Here is a 19168-nt window from a genome sequence, read left to right as displayed (position 1 = left end):
CTGCTGCTGCTGCTGCTGAATACCAGGTCAGCTCACAGTAAAACCACCCTTATCTATGGCTGGATTGTGGATGAGGAAGCCAATCTGGTCTGTTTCACTAAGACGTGGGTGAGCAGGGTGCATCTGGTCTCACCCAGTTGTGCCCACGTGGGTATTCGGCGTAGCATCATGGCAGGCATGGCGCTCAAAGAGGGGGAGTTGCTGCTCTGGTCTATAGAGTTTCTCTTCCTCCCTTATTCTCTCCCTCCCAGCTCTCTGTTCAGTTTGGGTAGTATCTAGAGCCTGTGTCCCTAGCATTGGGCAATCAAGACAGATTAGGGATTCTGCTGATTTACTGCCCACCTCACCGACTAGCAGTCTCCCTGCCTGAGCTGATAGAGCTGGTTTCGGAGCAGTGTTGAAGAGGCCTAGTTTGCTGGTTCTGGGTTACTTCAACAACCATGCCCAGGTTGGCGTGGCTCAGGACTTCATGGCTGCAATGACAACCATGGTTCTGCCCCAACATGTCACAGGCCCAACGCATTTGGACCCTGTTTTCTCAACTGGGCAGGAAGAGAAAAGAGAGAGAGAGAGAAGGGAAACATGTCTCTGTTAGTACTTCTCGACCTCTCAGCAGCTTTCAATACCATCAGTCATGGTAACCTTCGGGAGTGACTCTCCAAACTAGGGGTGGGTGACACTGCTTTGGACTGGTTCCAGGCCTACTTGGATGGTCATTCCCAGAGGGTGTTACTTGGGGAATGTTTTTCTGCCCCATGGAACCTTCAATGTGGGGTTCTGCAGGGCTCAATCCTATCCCCCATGTTGTCTAACATCTACATGAAACCACTGGGTGGGGTTATCTGGAGGTTCAGAGTACGCTGTCAGCAGTATGCTGAAGACACTCAGCTGTATTTCTCCTTTACATCTGCAGGGGAGGCAGTGGAAGTGCTGGACCAGTGTCTTGCTCCAGTAATGGACTGGAAGAGAGCCAACAAACTGAACCTCAATCCAGATAAGACTGAGGCACTGTTAGTGGGTGGTTCCCTAGACCAGATGGGTGGGAGATTGCCCACTCTTGATGGGGTTACACTTCCTCTGAAGGAGCAGGTTCATAGCTTAGGGGTACTTCTGGATCCTTTGCTGTTGCTTGAGGCTCAGGTGGTCTCAGTGCTTTCCATCAGCTTCGGCTTGTGGCCCAGCTTCGCCCCTATCTGGACAGGGATAGCCTAACTACTGTTGTCTATGATCTGGTAACCTCAAAGTTAGATTACTGCAATGTGTTACATGTAGGGCTGCCTCTGAAGATAGTTCGGAAACTTCACCTAGTGCAGAATTCAGCAAATAGGTTGCTCACCGGAGCAAGACAGTTTGAGCATATTACACCAATCCTTGTCCAACTTCACTGGCTACCCATTAGTTTCCGGACCCAATTCAAAGTGCTGTTTTTGACTTATAAAGCCTTAAATGGCTCAGGACCGCAATACCCCAAGGACCACCTCTTTCTTTATGAACCTACCTAGACCCTGAGATCATCTTCTGAGGCCCTCCTTTGTGTGCCTCCTCCTTGAGAGGTCCAGAGGGTGACAACACAAGAATGGGCTTTCTCCGCAATGGCACCCCATCTGTGGAATGCTCTCCCCTGGGAAAATTCGCCTGGCGCCTTCATTGTGCACCTTTAGAGGCCACGCAAAACAATTCCTTTTTAACCAGGCCTTTGGTTGATTTGATGAACATCCTATGCCCTTTTAAAATGTGTCTCTTTTTGGGAGAAACAAAATAGAAAATTCTTTTCAGTAGCACCTTAGAGACCAACTAAGTTTGTTCTTGGTATGAGCTTTCGTGTGCATGCACACTTCTCCAGATACACTGAAACAGAAGTCACCAGATCCTTAAATATAGTGAGGGAGTGGGGAGGGGTATTACTCAGAAGGGGGGTGGGAATGGGTGATCAGCTGATAGGTGTGGAAAACCTGTTGACGACTCTTTTTGGGAGGGGTGTTATTGGGTTGTTGTTTTTATTTTGATTCTATACATTGTGGTTTTATATTTCAGTTTTGTTCTGTGAACTGCCAAGATATCTCTGGGTATAGGGCAGTATATGAACAAAACAAAACAAAACAAAAAGTAAATACCTGTAAGATCTGAAAGAGGGTGATCTGAAAGCAGGGGCTATTGACCTCAGTAATTTCTCATGGTCAGATCACTTCCTGCAGGGATTTAGGCTTTCAGCACCTAGAAACAAAACAAAATCTGCAAACAAACCAGCCACATGCTTCAGTCTTACTAGAGCAGGGGTCAGCAAACGTTTTCAGCAGGGGGCCGGTCCACTGTCCCTCAGACCTTGTTGGGGGCTGGACTATATTTTGAAAGGGGGGGGGCCAAGAGCACTTGTTGGGGGCTGGACTATATTTTGAAAGGGGGGGCAAGAGCACCACCCCTACCTCTCTTTCAAATCAGAACCAGTGAAGGCAGTGAAAGTCCTGTGTGAGTGTCTGGAGGCGGTTGGAGGATGTGTGGCGGCTAACGGATTGAGGTTGAATCCTGCCAAGATAGAAGTACAGTTTTGGGGAGACAGGAGGCGGGCAGGTGTGGAGGACTCTCCCTGGTCCTGAATGGGGTAACTGTGCCCCTGAAGGACCAGGTGCACAGCCTGGGAGTCATTTTGGACTCACAGCTGTCCATGGAGGCACAGGTCAATTCTGTGTCCAGGGCGGCTGTCTACCAGCTCCATCTGGTATGCAGGCTGAGACCCTATTTGACCACGGACTGTCTCGCCAGAGTGGTGCATGCTCTAGTTATCTCCCACTTGAACTACTGCCGCTCTCATGCACCGTCCATACGGGCGTCCGTATGGGCTGCCTCTCGCCTGGTGACGATATGGGCTTCCGCTCTGGTGCACCGTCCATACGGACGTCCATACAGGCTGCCGCTCACACAGACCATTCATACGGGCGTCCATACGGGCTGCCACTCTCACACACCATTCATACGGGCATTCATACGATCTGCCTCTCACATGGCAACCGTACAGGCTGCCACATGTGCACACTCTGTACAGGATGCCGCACATGTGCCCTCCATACGGACGTCGCGCGTTCGCCACTGGGCGGTTTGCCCCGCCCTTCGACGTCCCGCTCTGGGTGCCAGAGAAGGTTCCTCCGCCAATTCCTGTAGTCATACATTAATCACTGTAAAGACTGACTTGAAATAATTTTAGAATGAAATTGTTTACGAGCATGGAAAAGTTTGGAAGCAGTCAAAGAAAAAACTTATAAGACTTCTGTATTTTTTACCATCTGCCGTTTATGTTTTTTAAACACTTGGCAAAATCCAAAACACAGTGATTTTTAACGAACGTGATTGGTTTTATAATTTCCCCCCAGTATTATTTTCTCAAGCATAATTTTTAAGAGAAGGTGCTAAAAATGTAGAGTATTCCACCCCCATCATAAGGTTCTCTGTTAATGTCTCTACAAATGTAAAGACCTTAGGAGCAAAAGCAACCATTGAGCTGAGTCCCTTCCCCAACTGTGAACTTCTGGGGGAACATCTGATCGGAAACTGTTATATCTGTAGGACAGCCTAGATGAGCCACTAGCCAGAACCAGTGGGGTTCTTCTCACATTAAGCAATAATTTAATATATCAGAAAGATTTACAGATGTGCATAGCTCTAGCAAACTATGAACAAAGCAGTTAAAAGCTACAGACTCGCACTGATGTTCTATACGACTAAATACCATATGTTTTCTGGAAAGGTGCAATAGGAGTTTAGGTAACTGATGCTGTGGAAAAGAGTGCTGGGGAGGACTAGTACAATGTTATGCCAATCTAGAAAGACAATTCCTAGGCTCCAAAAAGACTCATATATCGGCCCATATATCGTTGTGTATTTATTTACCATTGACTGTATTTGATTTCTGATACCTCATGTTGCATTTCATGCTCCCAACCTACCCCAGGCAGCAGCTGGTAGTTCTACAGCAGCAGTCCAGCTGACAATTTGTGGGTCATACACCCAACTGATTTAAACGCAGAGTATACCCATTTAAAGCTCTGGCCATAAAACTGCCATACGCCATCATTCTCATGGGCTTGAATAATATTGGAGTCAACTCTAGGGGAGGTGTTCATGTATCATGTGTTTTTGACCATTCTTTGAGCAAAAACATTTCTACTTGCTCCCTGGAATGGTTCCGCACTCTCCACCAACCTCCACATGGTATTATGGGCATTCTCCTGACCTTCCAGAGACGATATGAAGGATGTGCTCTTTATGAGTGGGCACAGGAGAGGGAGAAAGCCCTGTTGCACTAGTGGGAGTCCCAGTGCTGATTTCTGCTGTAATGCTGGGTAGTTTGAATCCAGTCCTATGATCTTAAAAGAAAACCCAAAAACCAGTGCTATGATGCAGTGTGAATTTTATTAAGAATGAAGAAGACAGCATTTCGGTGAACAACAAGCAGGTTTGAACAGGGCAAAATGGAAAAAGCTCATGTGATTGAACAGCTTCTTTTTCTGAGAGAGGTGATGTATTTAAAGAACAGTATTGCTCCTCTCCTTTACAGAAGGTCCCCAGTTACCCGGAGGTTCTGGTGCAAGTGAGTGTGCTAATTTCATCGACAGAGAGAATAATTCCTGTGCTCTTTACTCTGCCACAGGAACATATGCCTTGAAGAGCTCTAGGCGTATAAATAAATAAACACTAGAGAGGAACAAAATAGTGGGACACAGTGGAACAAGTTTAGATAGCAAAGAGATGCATGGAAAATGTAGCTGGGCCTGATTCCCAGGGATGCTGTACATTCCCCCAGCTCCCACTGGGACAGACTGGGATTGGGGTGCTCATCATAGCTACACTCAGGTGTAGCTATTTAACTGGGTCTGTCTTCTTGCTAGTTGATAGTCCATGTGAACTTAGCAGGGGGTGTAACAGATGCTTCCTCTCCTTCCAACGTATCCATATCGCCTCCCAACTCCAAAACGAGATCCTCCAAGACCAGCTCCGGTAGCACCAGCTCCAAGAGAACCGGCTCCAAGGAACCCACTGCCCAAACCACCAGGGGAGCATGGAGCATGTCCTCCCACAGCCACGGGCTCACAGCTAGCAGAGAGGATGGGTCCTGGGATGGTCACAGCAACGGGAGGTGGCTGGATCAAGACCTCTGCTGGTGGGATCTGGTTGATGCATGAAGGGGCGACACCAGAAAGAATTCCAAGACTAGCAGAAGGGATGCCGGATCCAACCAGGGCACCGGAGCCATAGCCATAGGTGTTGCCAAGGCCAAGGCCACCAAGGCCACCCAGGCCACCAAAGCCTCCAAGACCAGCCGATCCAAAACCGACGACTGGGGTGGAAGCGCAAGATGGGACAGCACAGGATGGTCCACACAATGCCATGGCTGAGTGATGGAGGTGAGTCTGCAAGGACACAGGAGGGAGCAGAAACATTATTATTGGTAAGAAGTGCTACAAAGTTCAGGAGTTTGGGTAGATATGTAGCTCCACCACCATCACAATATAGAAAATTTGTTTAAATGTCATCAAAATGAGTATTTATAATCCTAAAAGAAGAAACACATCAATACTTTTTTAAAAGCAGAGATGGCAACCCTTCCATGTAGAGAGGTGAGAGTTCCTGTAAATAATGTATGGAGAAGATGTGGTCCTTCAGATATTGATGGCCCATCTAGTCCTTCACCCTGTCATCACGGTGGCCAGCCAGATGACTCTGGGAAACTCTCAAGCAGGACCTGAATGCAACAGCAAGCTCTCTTCCTGAAGTTTCCTGCCACTCCTGTATTATTCACAAGCACCACTGCCTTGGCCACATGTAACATAACCAAAGAACACAGCCAACATGACCTGGTTCATTGGTTGCATTGCTGAGCTGCTTTACATTCTACCCAAATCTTAGCTCCTGTAATTCAAGGTGGTCAAAGCTACCAAGATGACCTGGACAAGTGAAGCTTACCTGTTCCTTTGAGGAATGAGAAGGCAAGAGAAGCTGATCAGTGAAGCTGTTGGAGAACTCTGGACAGGTGAGGGCTTTTTATACTGTTTCTGTGGCATCCCTGCTCAATCACATCTCTTTGCTCTCAAGATCCGCCCTCAAAATCTGCTGGTTTCATCATGTGCAAAATTACTTTAATAATTCCAGTGGTGTCAGGGCCAAGGACTATGCTGTCCTCAGCTTATTACAATAAATTACTCAGATTGTCTTTTCATGTTTTCTCCGTCTTCCCTCTGGGAATTTTCATTAATATTTTAGCATCATGCCTAGTGACTTGATGCCCCACATTTACGACTGTTGGTCTTAGTGGGACTTATTTGTGAGAAAACATGCATAGGATTTTGAGCTGTTGATTTTGTGTGTGTTTTTTAAAGGATTTTTATTTAAACTTTTCAACATAATACAACAAAAACCAAGCTAATCTAAATAAAATGAAAGAAAGAAAGGAACTGAAACTAAAACTCCCATCATTCCCAATAATTGGTGGCTAGGGCTGATAGGAGTTAGAGTGCAACAACACCAGGTGAGCCCCATAGATTCCTTGCCCCTGTTTTAACGGAAACAGTTCCCTATGTGTTCTTATTTCTCACCTTGGCCTTCATCCCTCCAAAAGATTCAGTGTCCACCTACTGTCCACTTCCACAGTCAACTCACAGTCAACCTTCACTCAAGCACCCACAGTCGACCACCCACCGACATATACAGTTAACCCACCCACACTCAGCATCCAATGACATTTGGGGGAGGCACTGGTCACCCCCTCACACACATTTGGGCCTCATTTTGTATAGATCAGGTCTAATATTAACCTACTGGCTGCAGTTTCTGTAGCACCACATATAAGAATACAATAAGAGCCCTATTGATGAAACATAAACTCTGACTAGTTTTGGACATTGAAATCCTTCTATGAATCTTCTGAGTAGGGCACGGTAGCAATAATTCTCCAGAATAATCTATATAGTTCCTCTATTTTCAAGAGCAGTGTACTAGCTAGTTCCAGTAAAAAAAACAGCAACAACGAAGTCTGTACTAGGAATAGCTCGTAAAACTGTTCTTGAAAATGGAGGAGCTACAGCATATCAATTATTCTGGAGAATTGTAATGTACTAGCATGTGAGACCTCAAGCTAGCACTGTCATTTGAGATTAAGGGCATTTTTAGACTAGACGGATCAGACCCAAGTTTGTTGAATGTCATGCAACTTTGACCATCAACCAATGCCCACCTGTTTGGTAATCTGGGACTGGAGCCCTGTAGGTCCCTTAAGGCACATTGTCTCAACCACCCTCTGTCTCAAGGATGGTTGAGCATCTGTCTTGCATTCATGAGGTCCCAATTCTTGGCATCTCCAGGTAGGGCTCGGAAAGACTTCCTGTCTGAAGACCTGGAGAGGCATTGCCAGTCAGTGTAAACAACACTGAACTGGATGGACCAAAGGTCTGACTCAGCATAATGCAGCTTCCTATATTCCTATTTCAATCATCTTTTACTTAATTCAAAGCTACACTTTTCAGGGTGTTGTAACAATCAATCCCTCTTCTGATCTGTGGGACAGACAGAATGGAGTGGTTTTTCTCAGGGTGTGAGGCTGAGAAAGAGGGGAGCTGTCCCATGTGGGAGCTGGGGAGACGTGGATCTCTGTGAATTGAAGATTAAGACAGATAAAATATAAAATTTTGTGTTTGTGTAGGTGTGTTTCTTTCCCCCCTCTCCTCCTCCTTCTTTTTCTTTTTCTTCTTTTGCTCTCTTTAGATATTACCTTTGTTTGGTTCTTTTTGTAATATAAGTTGAAAATGTTTAACAAAATTGATTTTTTAAAAAAAATCCCTCTCCTCATGGAACATTGGTAATTTGAGCTCTGGAAGTGGAATAGGGGATCTCCTAGCAAGTCTCAGCACCCCTGGGAAACTACAGCTCCCAGAATTCTTTGGGGGGAGCAATGACTATGTGGTATCATAGTGCTGTGAGTGTGTCCACTCTGTCATCACTCCACCAAATTATTTCATTCACTGTTACTTGTTCTAAACCAGGTATAGGCAGACTTGGCCCTCCAGATGTTTTGGGACTACAACTCCCACCATTCCTGACCACTGGTCCTGTTAGCTAGGGATGATGGGAGTTGTAGTCCCAAAACATCTGGAGGGCCAAGTTTGCCTATGCCTGTTTTAAACTTAAAAGTGGCAAGCAATGTAACTATCGGCATTAGGAAAGTTGTTCCAGCCCCCGATCATTTTGCTTGCCCCCTTTTCCCCAGCTCAACAATATACTTTTTGTGATATTCAAAAAGAATTGTGAATATATCTATTCCTTTAGAAGGAGAGGGAGAGTTTCTCAAAAGGGACATCTGTGAGAACAGGCTGCTGGACTAAATGGGCCATATTGTTATGGGAAGCTAGGCAGAAGTATTCATTAAACTCCACTAATTTGCTACATGGACACTTCTGAGAGATTAGGCCTTTATTGTGTAATATGTAATATCCGACCCATCACTAGAAAAGATGGTGGAGTGTTGGGACTCCATAACAGGAGCTTAGGCTTGCAGCCATGTTCTTATTAAATCTCAGCCTGGCATTTAGTTCTCGGCATCAACAGCCTATGAGAAGCTTGCTTTGATGGGCACTTTGATCTTGGAAAATGGCTCCGAGAAAATGCCAAGCTTCTGAGGAAGCAAATATCCTGTGTTTGTTTGTTTGATTTGTTGTTCTAGGAAACCTCAAAGAAAGGTAGGGGATGCTTAGCCATGCAAGATGCAGCGGCATGTTGAATCATTCTCAGTTTCAGTCTCTGTCAGTTATAAATATGGGAATTAATAAAACCGTGTTTAACTTGAAAGCAGGGTTCAGCAAACACTAAGTTTCTGTGTGAAGTGTGTTTCATTTGAGGGGTGGTTTGGGGACCTCGACACGCAACCATGGAACTGACAGTACCTTTAAGGGGGCTGTTCAATGTACAGTCCTACCTTGGTTCTCAAACTTAATCAATTCCGGGAGTCCGTTTGACTCCCGAAACCGTTCAAGAACCAAGGCATGGCTTCCGACTGGCTGCAGGAGCTTCCTGTGGTCAAGTGGAAGATGCGTCGGACATTCAGCTTCTGAAAAATGTTTGCAAACTGGAGCATTCACTTCTGGGTTTGCGGCGTCCGGGAGCCAAAACGTACAAGTACCAAGGTGTTCGAAAACCAAGGCACGACTGTGTAAGAGACCCAATACAGTGCAATGTGGAACTTAGCATGAAGAACAACAGTTCATTGGGGATCTTTGCAGGGATGTTTTTGGATATGTTATTCATAAAAAAAGATATCAGCACACTTTTCAACAATCACACATGGCACCATTCAACAAGAACCACGCAAAAATTCAAATCAGAAATCAACTACCGTATTTTTCGGTCCATAAGGCGCTCTGGACCACAAGACGCACCTGTTTTTCAAAGGGGGAAAACCAGGAAAAAATATTTTCCTGGTTTTCCTCCTCTAAAAATATTTTCCTCGTTTTCCTCCTCTAAAAGGCAGGGAGGGGGCACTGGAGGGGGAGCCCCTTCTCCCTTCACAGCGGCTCATCCCCGCTTGCTTTAAAGGGACATGGGGACGAGGGGAGAACGCTCCGTTTCTCCCCTCATCCCCATGTCCCTTTAAAGCAAGCGGGGGTGAGCCTGCTTTCGGCATCGCAGCGCGGGGTGCAGGGTGGTGGAGAAAGCAGCAGCATCCCCGCTGTTTTCTCCACCACCCCACGCCTTGCACCAATCCCAATAGCCTGCTTTTGGGAACGGCGCGCAGTGCATGGGGTGGTGGAGGAAATCTTCCACCAACCTCCCTGCCGCCCACCGATCCCAAAAGCAGGCATCGCAGCTCCCTCCCCCCACCTCCCGCTGAACGCGGCAGGGGATGGGGGGAGGCAGCGGGAAGCGAAGGGGATGTTGCTGGATAATGCCAGTACCTGGCATGACCCAGAAACATCCCCTTCGCTTCCCGCTGCCTTCCCCATCCCCCACTGCGTTTAGCGGGAGGTGGGGGGGAGGCAGCGGAGATGTTGCTGGATCATGCCCAGCACCTCCGTTCGCCAAAAGAAGCTTATTTCAGCGAACAGAGGTACTGGCACGATCCAGCAACATCGTTGCTGCCTCCTCCCACCTCCCGCCAAATGCGGTGGACGATGGGGGGAGGCCGCGGGAGCGAAGCCTTCACTCCATAAGGCGCACAGGGATTTTCCCTTCCTTTTTAGGAGGGAAAACGTGCGTCTTATGGGGCATAAAATGCGGTAAATTTTGCAGGAGGACATTTTTTTGATGGGCAGCCTAAGTTGGGTTGGCATAGCAAGATTTTCAGTAGATGTTTAAAGATTGAAAGAGAAGGCACTGGTTGAATCTCTTTTGGCAGAGCATTCCACAGAACTGAGCCAATGACACAAAAAGGCTTGGTTTCTTGTTCAAATGAGCCTTGCTGACTCAGGAGTTGGGGAGCACCAGCAATGCTCTTGTAGTGATCAAGCTGGGATATAAGGGTGCAGCAGATCCATAAGGAACTCTCCAGACCTGCTGGGAGGCACCCTGGCACCCTTTGGGGACCCCTTGTTTGAATTAGTATTTAGTAAGTGGTCTCTGCTGGATCAGGCCAGTGGTCCATCTAGTCCAGGCTTCCTCAAACTTGGCCCTCCAGATAATGATAATGATTTTTATTATTTATACCCCACCCATCTGGCTGGGCTTCCCCAGTCACTCTGGTCAAACATTAAAAAGATTCCCTAAACAGGACTGCCTTCTTTTTCTTCCTCTTCTTCTTCTTCTTCTTCTTCTTCTTCTTCTTCTTCTTCTTCTTCTTCTTCTTCTTCTTCTTCTTCTTCTTCTTCCTCCTCCTCCTCCTCCTCCTCCTCTTCTTCTTTTAAACAGAATATTTAAATTCTTTTAAAACAGAATACATATCCAACACAACAAGGAAAAAAGAAAAGAAGTAAGAAAATTATGTCACAAACATACCTAACAGAAAAAAAATATATACAGTACGTGTTCACTTCCAGCCATTTAGTTATTGAAGTTAATGTAACTATATCTCTTTGTATACCTAATTTTGTCTTTACTCCTTATTAAAGTTTGTTTTGAGCCCACTTATACAGTTGTTAGAAGATTGGCTCTTTCTACTATATTTCCTATATAGTTTTTAAATGCTTCCCAATCTCTTTCTATTGCCTGTTCTGTCACTCCTTTGACTCCCCCTATTTTCCTAGCCTAGGGAAATAGGGGAAGTCAAAGGAGTAACAGGACTGCCTTCAGGTGTCTTCTAAGAGTCAGATAGATGTTTATTTCCTTGACATCTGATGGGAGGGCATTCCACAGGGCGGCGGCCACTGCCGGGAAAGCCCTCTGCTTGGTTCCCTGTAACCTCACTTCTCGCTGTGAGGGAACCGACAAAAGGCCCTCGAAGGTGGACCTCAGTGGCTGAACCAGATGCCTTTTGAGCAGGACCTGAGTGCAACAGCACTCTCCTCATTTGTAATTACCAACAAAGAGGGTTCTCCCTCATAGAGAGCACGTGTTGCGGTGGGGGCCAGCAAGCCACCTCCATTGTGTGGGCAGAATGGTATGGATGGCCACAGCTCCAATTGGGCTTGGGAGTGTTGTTAGGGAGATTCATATGTATCAATTTGTGAAGGACAGCCAGCAGCCTATATATGGGTCAGCTCATTGAGTGACCTCCCTCTTGGCTGTTTACTGCGGATCACCCTCCCTCCCTCCCTGTGTTTAGGCCTCTGCGCTGACTTTGCTATGCCTGTCATGGGGTCGTCTGCTTTTGGGGCAGGGGCCTGGTAGGAATTTTGCCAGTTGGCTGATTGACTGTTGCCATCTGGTTTTTGCCTACTATGTAGCAATTAGTCACAACTTGTAAGGTTGGCGGTTAGGCATTGGTCATTATGTGTGATTGGAGGGGCAGTAGTCCCTCCAAATGGTGGTGGTGTGCTGGGAATTCCGTTCAAGGAATCCAGGGGCTCATATGCTTTTGTCCGAAACCCTAGTAGGGGTCAGGGCCACGTGAGAGCCCCTGGGAACCACTGGGAAGAAGGAGGGTTCTGCGTACCAACCCCCAGATCTCTCCCCAGATGGGATTTCCCACTGCTGACATGCGGTCAGCTCTGTCCTGTCGGACAGCTAGTCTGGACCAATGCCTACGCAACCACTCACATTGACTTGTATTTTAATAAAGTTGTGGCCTAAATTCTGCCAAAAACCCAAACAAAAATTATGTCACATGTCTGAGTTATTTTGGGGGTGGCGTTGGGGACCTCCACACGCAACTGGTACTCAGGTGTATAGTGCCTCCCACAGTAGAGGGATAACAAAGCCATTGTGCCAGTTGAAAGCATCTGGCTGGCAGGGATGAGAGCTGGATGTGGGGCTAGGTGGGCCTTTGGTTTATGGCCTAATCCAGCCAGGCTCTTCCTGGGTAAGGATGATGAGTGGCTTGTGTTCAGTGATGTCTCCACATGGCCTCTTTGCAAAGCTTCCCTGCTTTATTTGATCTGAAATGAAGCTGTGGAACATTATCCCAGTGAGGGGAGAATGAAGATCAACATGTTGGAATGTGCGGTGCAGTGACTGTGAGAATCCAACAACAGCTTCATTAAAGACAAATTGCTCCAACTCTTCATGGCTATTATTAAAGTAATCTTGTGTGTCATGCTGATGAGGCAATTTGTCAGCATCTAATTAGGACTTTGGGCAGCAGGGGGGCGGGGAACCCGCTGTGTCCTGAAACCACAGACCTGTGAGGCTGAGAGTATATAAGCCCATGGCTTGGAGAGCTTTTCCATCAGTTCCACCAGAGCTTCCGACATCTCTCAGCTTTCTGTTGCTTGGAAAAGCAGGTAAGAGGGCTGACTCCGGAAAGGGTTTGCAATACCATTTGTCACTTTTATAAGATGTATCTGTCTCCATCCATCTCTTCCTCTCTGTTTTGCTTTTAAAAAATATGCATGGCATGGAGCTAGTTCAATGGAGCTAGTTCAATCCACAGAATGGGTGTTTCTTGCCAAATGGAAGTTGAATTCAGACATGAAGATATTTGTCAGCTGCAGCCTTACTCTTTGGTTGAGGCTGTGGCCCTCCATATATTATTAGGCGGCAACTCCTGTCAGCCCCACTCAGCAGGCATGATGGTCACGGATGATGGAGCTGTTGTCCGGGAACATCTAGAATAGATGGATGCAGTTCCTTATCCCTGGTATACAGTAACCAGGCAGACACTCATGGTCAGGCTGTCTCTCCCCACATCCATTCCTGCCATTCCTGCCACTCCTCCAATCCTTGCATTCCTTGCATCTGTTTGGCCAACATGAAAGCAAGAAACTGCACCAAATGAGAATTTGGTTTTATCCAGCATAGCTTATGTTAAATTGTTCCTACGGGTTGTATGGACATCGTTTCCATGACTGTGGACATTGCTTCCAGGAGACCTTCAATAGCTACCAGGCATGACACCTCCATGGCGAAATGTAGTAATGCTTCTGAATAATGGAGGGAGATGGGTGCTCTTGTGCTTGTGTTCTACTTACAAGGCTCCCATTGCCACATCAGGAAGACCCCAGTGAGAAGATAATGCTGGACTAGATGGGCTATTGGGTAAACTAACTTAGGCTTTAATGCATTATAGCACTTCTTACCTATAATAATGTTTCTGCTCCTTCCTGTGTCTTTGCAGACTCACCTCCATCACTCAGCCATGGCAAACTGTGGACCATCCTGTGCTGTCCCATCTTGCGCTTCCACCCCAGTTGTCGGTTTTGGATCGGCTGGTCTTGGAGGCTTTGGTGGCCTTGGTGGCCTTGGTGGCCTTGGCCTTGGCAACACCTACGGCTATGGCTCTGGCGCCCTGGTTGGATCCGGCATCCCTTCTGCTAGTCTTGGAATTCTTTCTGGTGTCGCCCCTTCATGCATCAACCAGATCCCACCAGCAGAGGTCGTGATCCAGCCACCTGCCTGCGTCGTGACCATCCCAGGACCCATCCTCTCTGCTAGCTGTGAGCCCGTGGCCGTGGGAGGAAACGCTCCATGCTCCCCTGGTGGTTTGGGCAGTGGGTTCCTTGGAGCCGGTTCTCTTGGAGCCGGTGCTCTCGGAGCTGGTGCTCTTGGAGGATCTCGTTTTGGCCTTGGGAGTCGATATGGATATGTTGGAAGGAGAGGAAGCATCTGTTACACCCCCTGCTAAGTTCACATGGACTATCAACTAGCAAGAAGACAGACCCATTTAAATAGCTACACCTGAGTGTAGCTATGATGAGCACCCCAATCCCAGTCCGTCCCAGTGAGAGCTGGGGGAATGTACAGCATCCCTGGGAATCAGGCCCAGCTAAATTTTCCATGCATCTCTTTGCTATCTAAACTTGCTCCACTGTGTCCCACTATTTTGTTCCTCTCTGGTGTTTATTTATTTATATGCCTAGAGCTCTTCAAGGCATATGTTCCTGTGGCAGAGTAAAGAGCACAGGAGTTATTCTCTCTGTTGATTAAATTAGCATACTCACTTTAACTGTGGACCTTCTGTAAAGGAGAGGAGCAATACTGTTCTTTAAATACATCGCCTCTCTCAGAAAAAAAAATAAGCTGTTCAATCACATGAGCTTTTTCCATTTTGCCCTGTTCAAACCTGCTTGTTGTTCACTGAAATGCTGTATTCTTCATTCTTAATAAAATTCACACTGCATCATAGCACTGGTTTTTTGGTTTTCTTTTAAGATCATAGGACTGGATTCAAACTACCCAGCATTACAGCAGAAATCAGCACTGGGACTCCCACTAATGCAACAGGGCTTTCTCCCTCTCCTGTGCCCACTCATAAAGAGCACATCCTTCATATCTTCTCTAGAGGGTCAGGAGAACCCCCCATAATACCATGTGGAGGTTGGTGGAGAGTGCGGAACCATTCCAGGGAGCAAGTAGAAATGTTTTTGCTCAAAGAATGGTCAAAAACACATGATACATGAACACCTCCCCTAGAGTTGACTCCAATATTATTCAAGCCCATGAGAATGATGGCGTATGGCAGTTTTGTGGCCAGAGCTTTAAATGGGTATACTCTGAGTTTAAATTAGTTGGGTGTATGACCCACAAATGGTCAGCTGGACTGCTGCTGTAGAACCACCAGCTGCTGCCTGGGGTAGCTTGGGAGCATGAAATGCAACATGAGGTATCAGAAATCAAATACAGTCAATGGTGAATAAATACACAACAATATATGGGCCGATATATGAGTCTTTTTGGAGCCTAGGAATTGTCTTTCTAGATTGGCATAACATTGTACTAGTCCTCCCCAGCACTCTTTTCCACAGCATCAGTCACCTAAACTCCTATTGTACCTTTCCACCAAAAATATGGTGTTTAGTCGTATAGAACATCAGTGCGAGTCTGTAGCATTTAACTGCTTTGCACATAGTTTGCTAGAGCTATGCACATCTGTAAATCTATCTGATATATTAAATTATTGCTTAATGTGAGAAGAACCCCACTGGTTCTCGCTAGTGGCTCATCTAGGCTGTCTTACAGAGCTATGCACATCTGCAAACCTATCTGATAAGTGGTACCTTGGTTCAGGGGTGGAGGAACCCGGAAACACCCGGGGGCATGGTTCCGCTTCCAGCATGCTTGCGCAGTGTGCGTACGATGCATGCGTCGGATGCACGCTGCGCATGTGTGCTGGGAGTGGTGCGCTGCCAGCGGGCGAGCCCTGGCTGGGGTGGCCTCGCTCCGCGGCTTGCTCAGGGGCCGCCGGTGGCACACAGCGCTCCATAGCGGCACGATGCAGGCGGGCAAGCCCCAAGCAAGCCCATCCAGGGCTCGCCCACCAGCAGCGCGCCGTTCCCAGTACGCAGTTTGTCCAAACTCATGCTAGTCGCTTTGAGAACACTGTCCAACCATCTCATCCTCTGACGTCCCCTTCTCCTTGTGCCCTCCATCTTTCCCAACATCTGGGTCTTTTCTAAGGAGTCTTCTCTTCTCATGAGGTGGCCAAAGTACTGGAGCCTCAACTTCAGGATCTACCCTTCCAGTGAGCACTCAGGGCTTATTTCTTTAAGGATGGATAAATTTGATCTTCTTGCAGTCCATGGGACTCTCAAGAGTCTCCTCCAGCACCGTAATTCAAAAGCATCAATTCTTTGGCGATCAGCCTTCTTTATGGTCCAGCTCTCATTTCCATACATTACTACTGGGAAAACCATAGCTTTAACTATACGGACTTTTGTCGGCAAGGTGGTGATGTCTCCGCTTTTTAAGATGCTGTCTAGGTTTGTCATTGCTTTCCTCTCAAGAAGCAGGCGTCTTCTAATTTCGTGACTGCTGTCCCCATCTGCAGTGATCCTGGAACCCAAGAAAGTAAAATCTCTCACTGCCTCCATTTCTTCCCCTTCTATTTGCCAGGAGGTGATGGGACCAGTGGCCATGATCTTAGTTTTTTTTGATGTTGAGCTTCTGACCATATTTTGCGCTCTCCTCTTTCACCCTCATTAAAAGGTTCTTTATTTCCTCCTCACTTCCTGCCATCAAGGTTGTGTCATCAGCATATCTGAGGTTGTTGATATTTCTTCAGGCAATCTTAATTCCGGCATGGGATTCATCCAGTCCAGACTTTTGCATGATGAATTCTGCATATAAGTTAAATAAGCAGGGAGACAATATACAAGGTACCATTGTATATTAAATTATTGCTTAATTTGTAGAAGAGTAGAAGAGAGCAAGAGCGACGCGCCTCCCCCCAAAACCCCAAGAGGAGCATTGCGATGTCTCGCTCAGGGTCCTGCTGCTCGCTGACGGCACCTTGGCATTGCCGGTCCCTGCCTCTGTACCAAAAGGCGCAGAAAGTGGGGGGGGGGGAGCCAAGCGCTCTGGTGAGCTAGGCACCAATGCAGCATGTGATGGATTGGCCCTAGGGGGGATGAGTTATTACATCCCTGCTCAGAAGGAGTTAATCCACCTTCATCTTGACAGACAGTTCATCCTTTGGGGGCGGGATGGTCCCCGGTTTAAAAGGAGGGAACGGCCGGCCGTTTTGACAGTTGAGAAGAGGGAGGGTGTGTGTGGAGACAAGGAGGAAGAGGGGTGTGGGGCCAGGATAGTGGTGGTTAGGCTAGGATAGGATGAAGATCAGTCGGTTATACTGAAAGAGTTTATACTTTAGATGCTGACGAACTATTGAAGTACTTGAAACATGATGTTCTGAAATAAATAAAGACTTGTTTTTGTTGAGCCAAGAGAAAAGAGGCATTTATTTGGTCCAGCGATATATGGATGCTCATGAGGAGGTGAACTCAGGGAAAAGGCAAAACTGAAATGCAGGGTGATAGTTTGTGTCTTGGAGTTTCCCTCAGGAGGGGAAAAAGGGCAGAAACCTTGGTAAGGCTACACAGTGGCTAAAAGGGTTTAGCTAACTGACGCAATGGGGGATCTAATGAGAGAGAGACCCGGAACTGATAGAGCTGAGAAGTATTCTTAACCCAGGGGCCCAGAGCAATCAATATATATATATATATATATATATATATATATATATATATATATATATATATATATATATATATATATATATATATATATATATATATATATATATATATAACAGGCCATGGAAGCTGGACAAGGGAACCCCGTTACTAAGTTATCCCTAGTTATTGTAAAAGGGGATTGTCCACACAGACGGACCTCAAGGATTGAGGTGGGGTGAATAGAAAAAGTGACCCGGAACGCCTCAGAAATAATACACTTAGTAACATAGGGGAAGTTGGCAGGGAGGTTCGTCGCACAGCTCCATAGAGGAAAGCCTTTGATCCCGCCACAAGCAGTTACCTTTCCAGTACATTGAGCAGATTGAAAGGTGAGGAGGAGGATCAGTTTAATTTGACTAATTTAATTCAGCAAAGCTGGAGGGGGAAAAGGAAGTCTCCTCCCCTTTGGGGGTTTTTGAGCACGAAATCCATACAAGTGAAGTGCTGATGGAGTTTACTTTGGGAGACAAGTTAACTAATGAACAATAACGACTAAAAGGTTTTACACAGCTTTCGTTTATACCAATCGCAATATATATATATATATATATATTTTAAAAAAACTTGTCTTGAATTCAGTTTGAACTTGAGCTTATCTTATGGCACTAATGAACTTGACTGAAAATGGAGGTTAAACCAGAGAAGGATTACAATGTTATTTAATGGAACAATACTATAATTTTCTTCTCTGGAGGAAAGACAGGACTGGCTCTTTGAATTTCTTTTGACCTTTGGGAAAGTGTTTCTGGACTTTTCAGAGTGTTGAAGATACCAAACTTAATGGAGTTAGAATTGTTGGCTTATTTTATTAAAAGGCATCAGCTGGTTAAAAATCAAGATTGAAAGAAGGGGACTATAATATCCATAGCTAATATTGGACTAAATCAGATTTAAAATGAAAATCAGTATTATGGTTTTATTTATATTGGATACTAAAAATTTCTTTGGTGTGAATGGATGTTAAGATATGAATAAATAATTGTTAAAATTTGTGTCTGTGAGCAATGTGGGCGGAGGGGAGGGAAGAGGTTAAGAAGTACTGGTTTTCTCTACTGAGTCTAGTGAAATGATATTGACAGAGTACTGATAAAGTTAAAAATAACACATTCCTTGGTGGGAAAGGACTCTTTATTTTGAAATTTAACCATGTAGAGGAAGCTGGGAAACAGGGAGAGAATTGGCCCCCCTCATACCAGATTAGAAATGGCAGAAGAAGAAAATGCCAATGTTAAAACAAACCAGCAAGGGTGTAACACAAGAGAACATAAGATTTGGATTATATGATTTGTTTTTAGAATTTAAAGGAGAATTGTTTGATCAGATAAAGGAAAATGTTGATAATGCAGTTTTCAATTTTTTGGGGGGGGGGGATCGGGTTCTCACTTGTGAGAGCACGTGTTGCGGTGGGGGCTAGCAAGACACCTCCCTGGTCGCTGGGCGGGCTGGCTAGCTGGCCACAGCTCCTATAGGTCCCTGCGAGTTGCTGAGTAGAACTGAATGTATCAATGTTGTGATGGACAGCCCAGCGTCCTTTATATTGCCCTACATGCAGGGAGATCCTCCTCTTGGCTGTGTGCTTTGGATCACCCACCCTCCCTCCCTTTATTTTGGCCTCTGCATTTGACCTTGCAACTTCCTGTCATGGGGTC

The 19168-nt window shown here is 46.2% G+C and overlaps 2 protein-coding genes across 2 annotated transcripts; one reads left to right on the top strand and one right to left on the bottom strand.

Annotated features, from left to right (window-relative positions):
* Nucleotides 1-4898: 4898 nt before the first annotated feature.
* Nucleotides 4899-5966, bottom strand: LOC117039038 (scale keratin-like). Its single transcript, XM_033136071.1, has 2 exons — nucleotides 5956-5966; nucleotides 4899-5402 (listed from the first exon to the last, which is right to left on the bottom strand). Exon 2 carries the CDS (start codon nucleotides 5379-5381, stop codon nucleotides 4899-4901), a length of 483 nt encoding a protein of 160 aa, XP_032991962.1. The 5' UTR covers nucleotides 5382-5402; nucleotides 5956-5966.
* A 6778-nt stretch (nucleotides 5967-12744) lies between these two features.
* LOC117039037 (scale keratin-like) lies at nucleotides 12745-14191 on the top strand. Its single transcript, XM_033136070.1, has 2 exons — nucleotides 12745-12851; nucleotides 13685-14191. Exon 2 carries the CDS (start codon nucleotides 13706-13708, stop codon nucleotides 14189-14191), a length of 486 nt encoding a protein of 161 aa, XP_032991961.1. The 5' UTR covers nucleotides 12745-12851; nucleotides 13685-13705.
* The last annotated feature ends 4977 nt before the right edge of the window (nucleotides 14192-19168 follow it).

This window comes from Lacerta agilis, chromosome 17, assembly GCF_009819535.1.
Source record: "Lacerta agilis isolate rLacAgi1 chromosome 17, rLacAgi1.pri, whole genome shotgun sequence".
NCBI classification, from domain to species: domain Eukaryota; kingdom Metazoa; phylum Chordata; class Lepidosauria; order Squamata; family Lacertidae; genus Lacerta; species Lacerta agilis.
The sequence above is the reverse complement of the archived record's forward strand: the minus strand, read 5'-3'. Positions and strand labels throughout refer to the sequence as shown.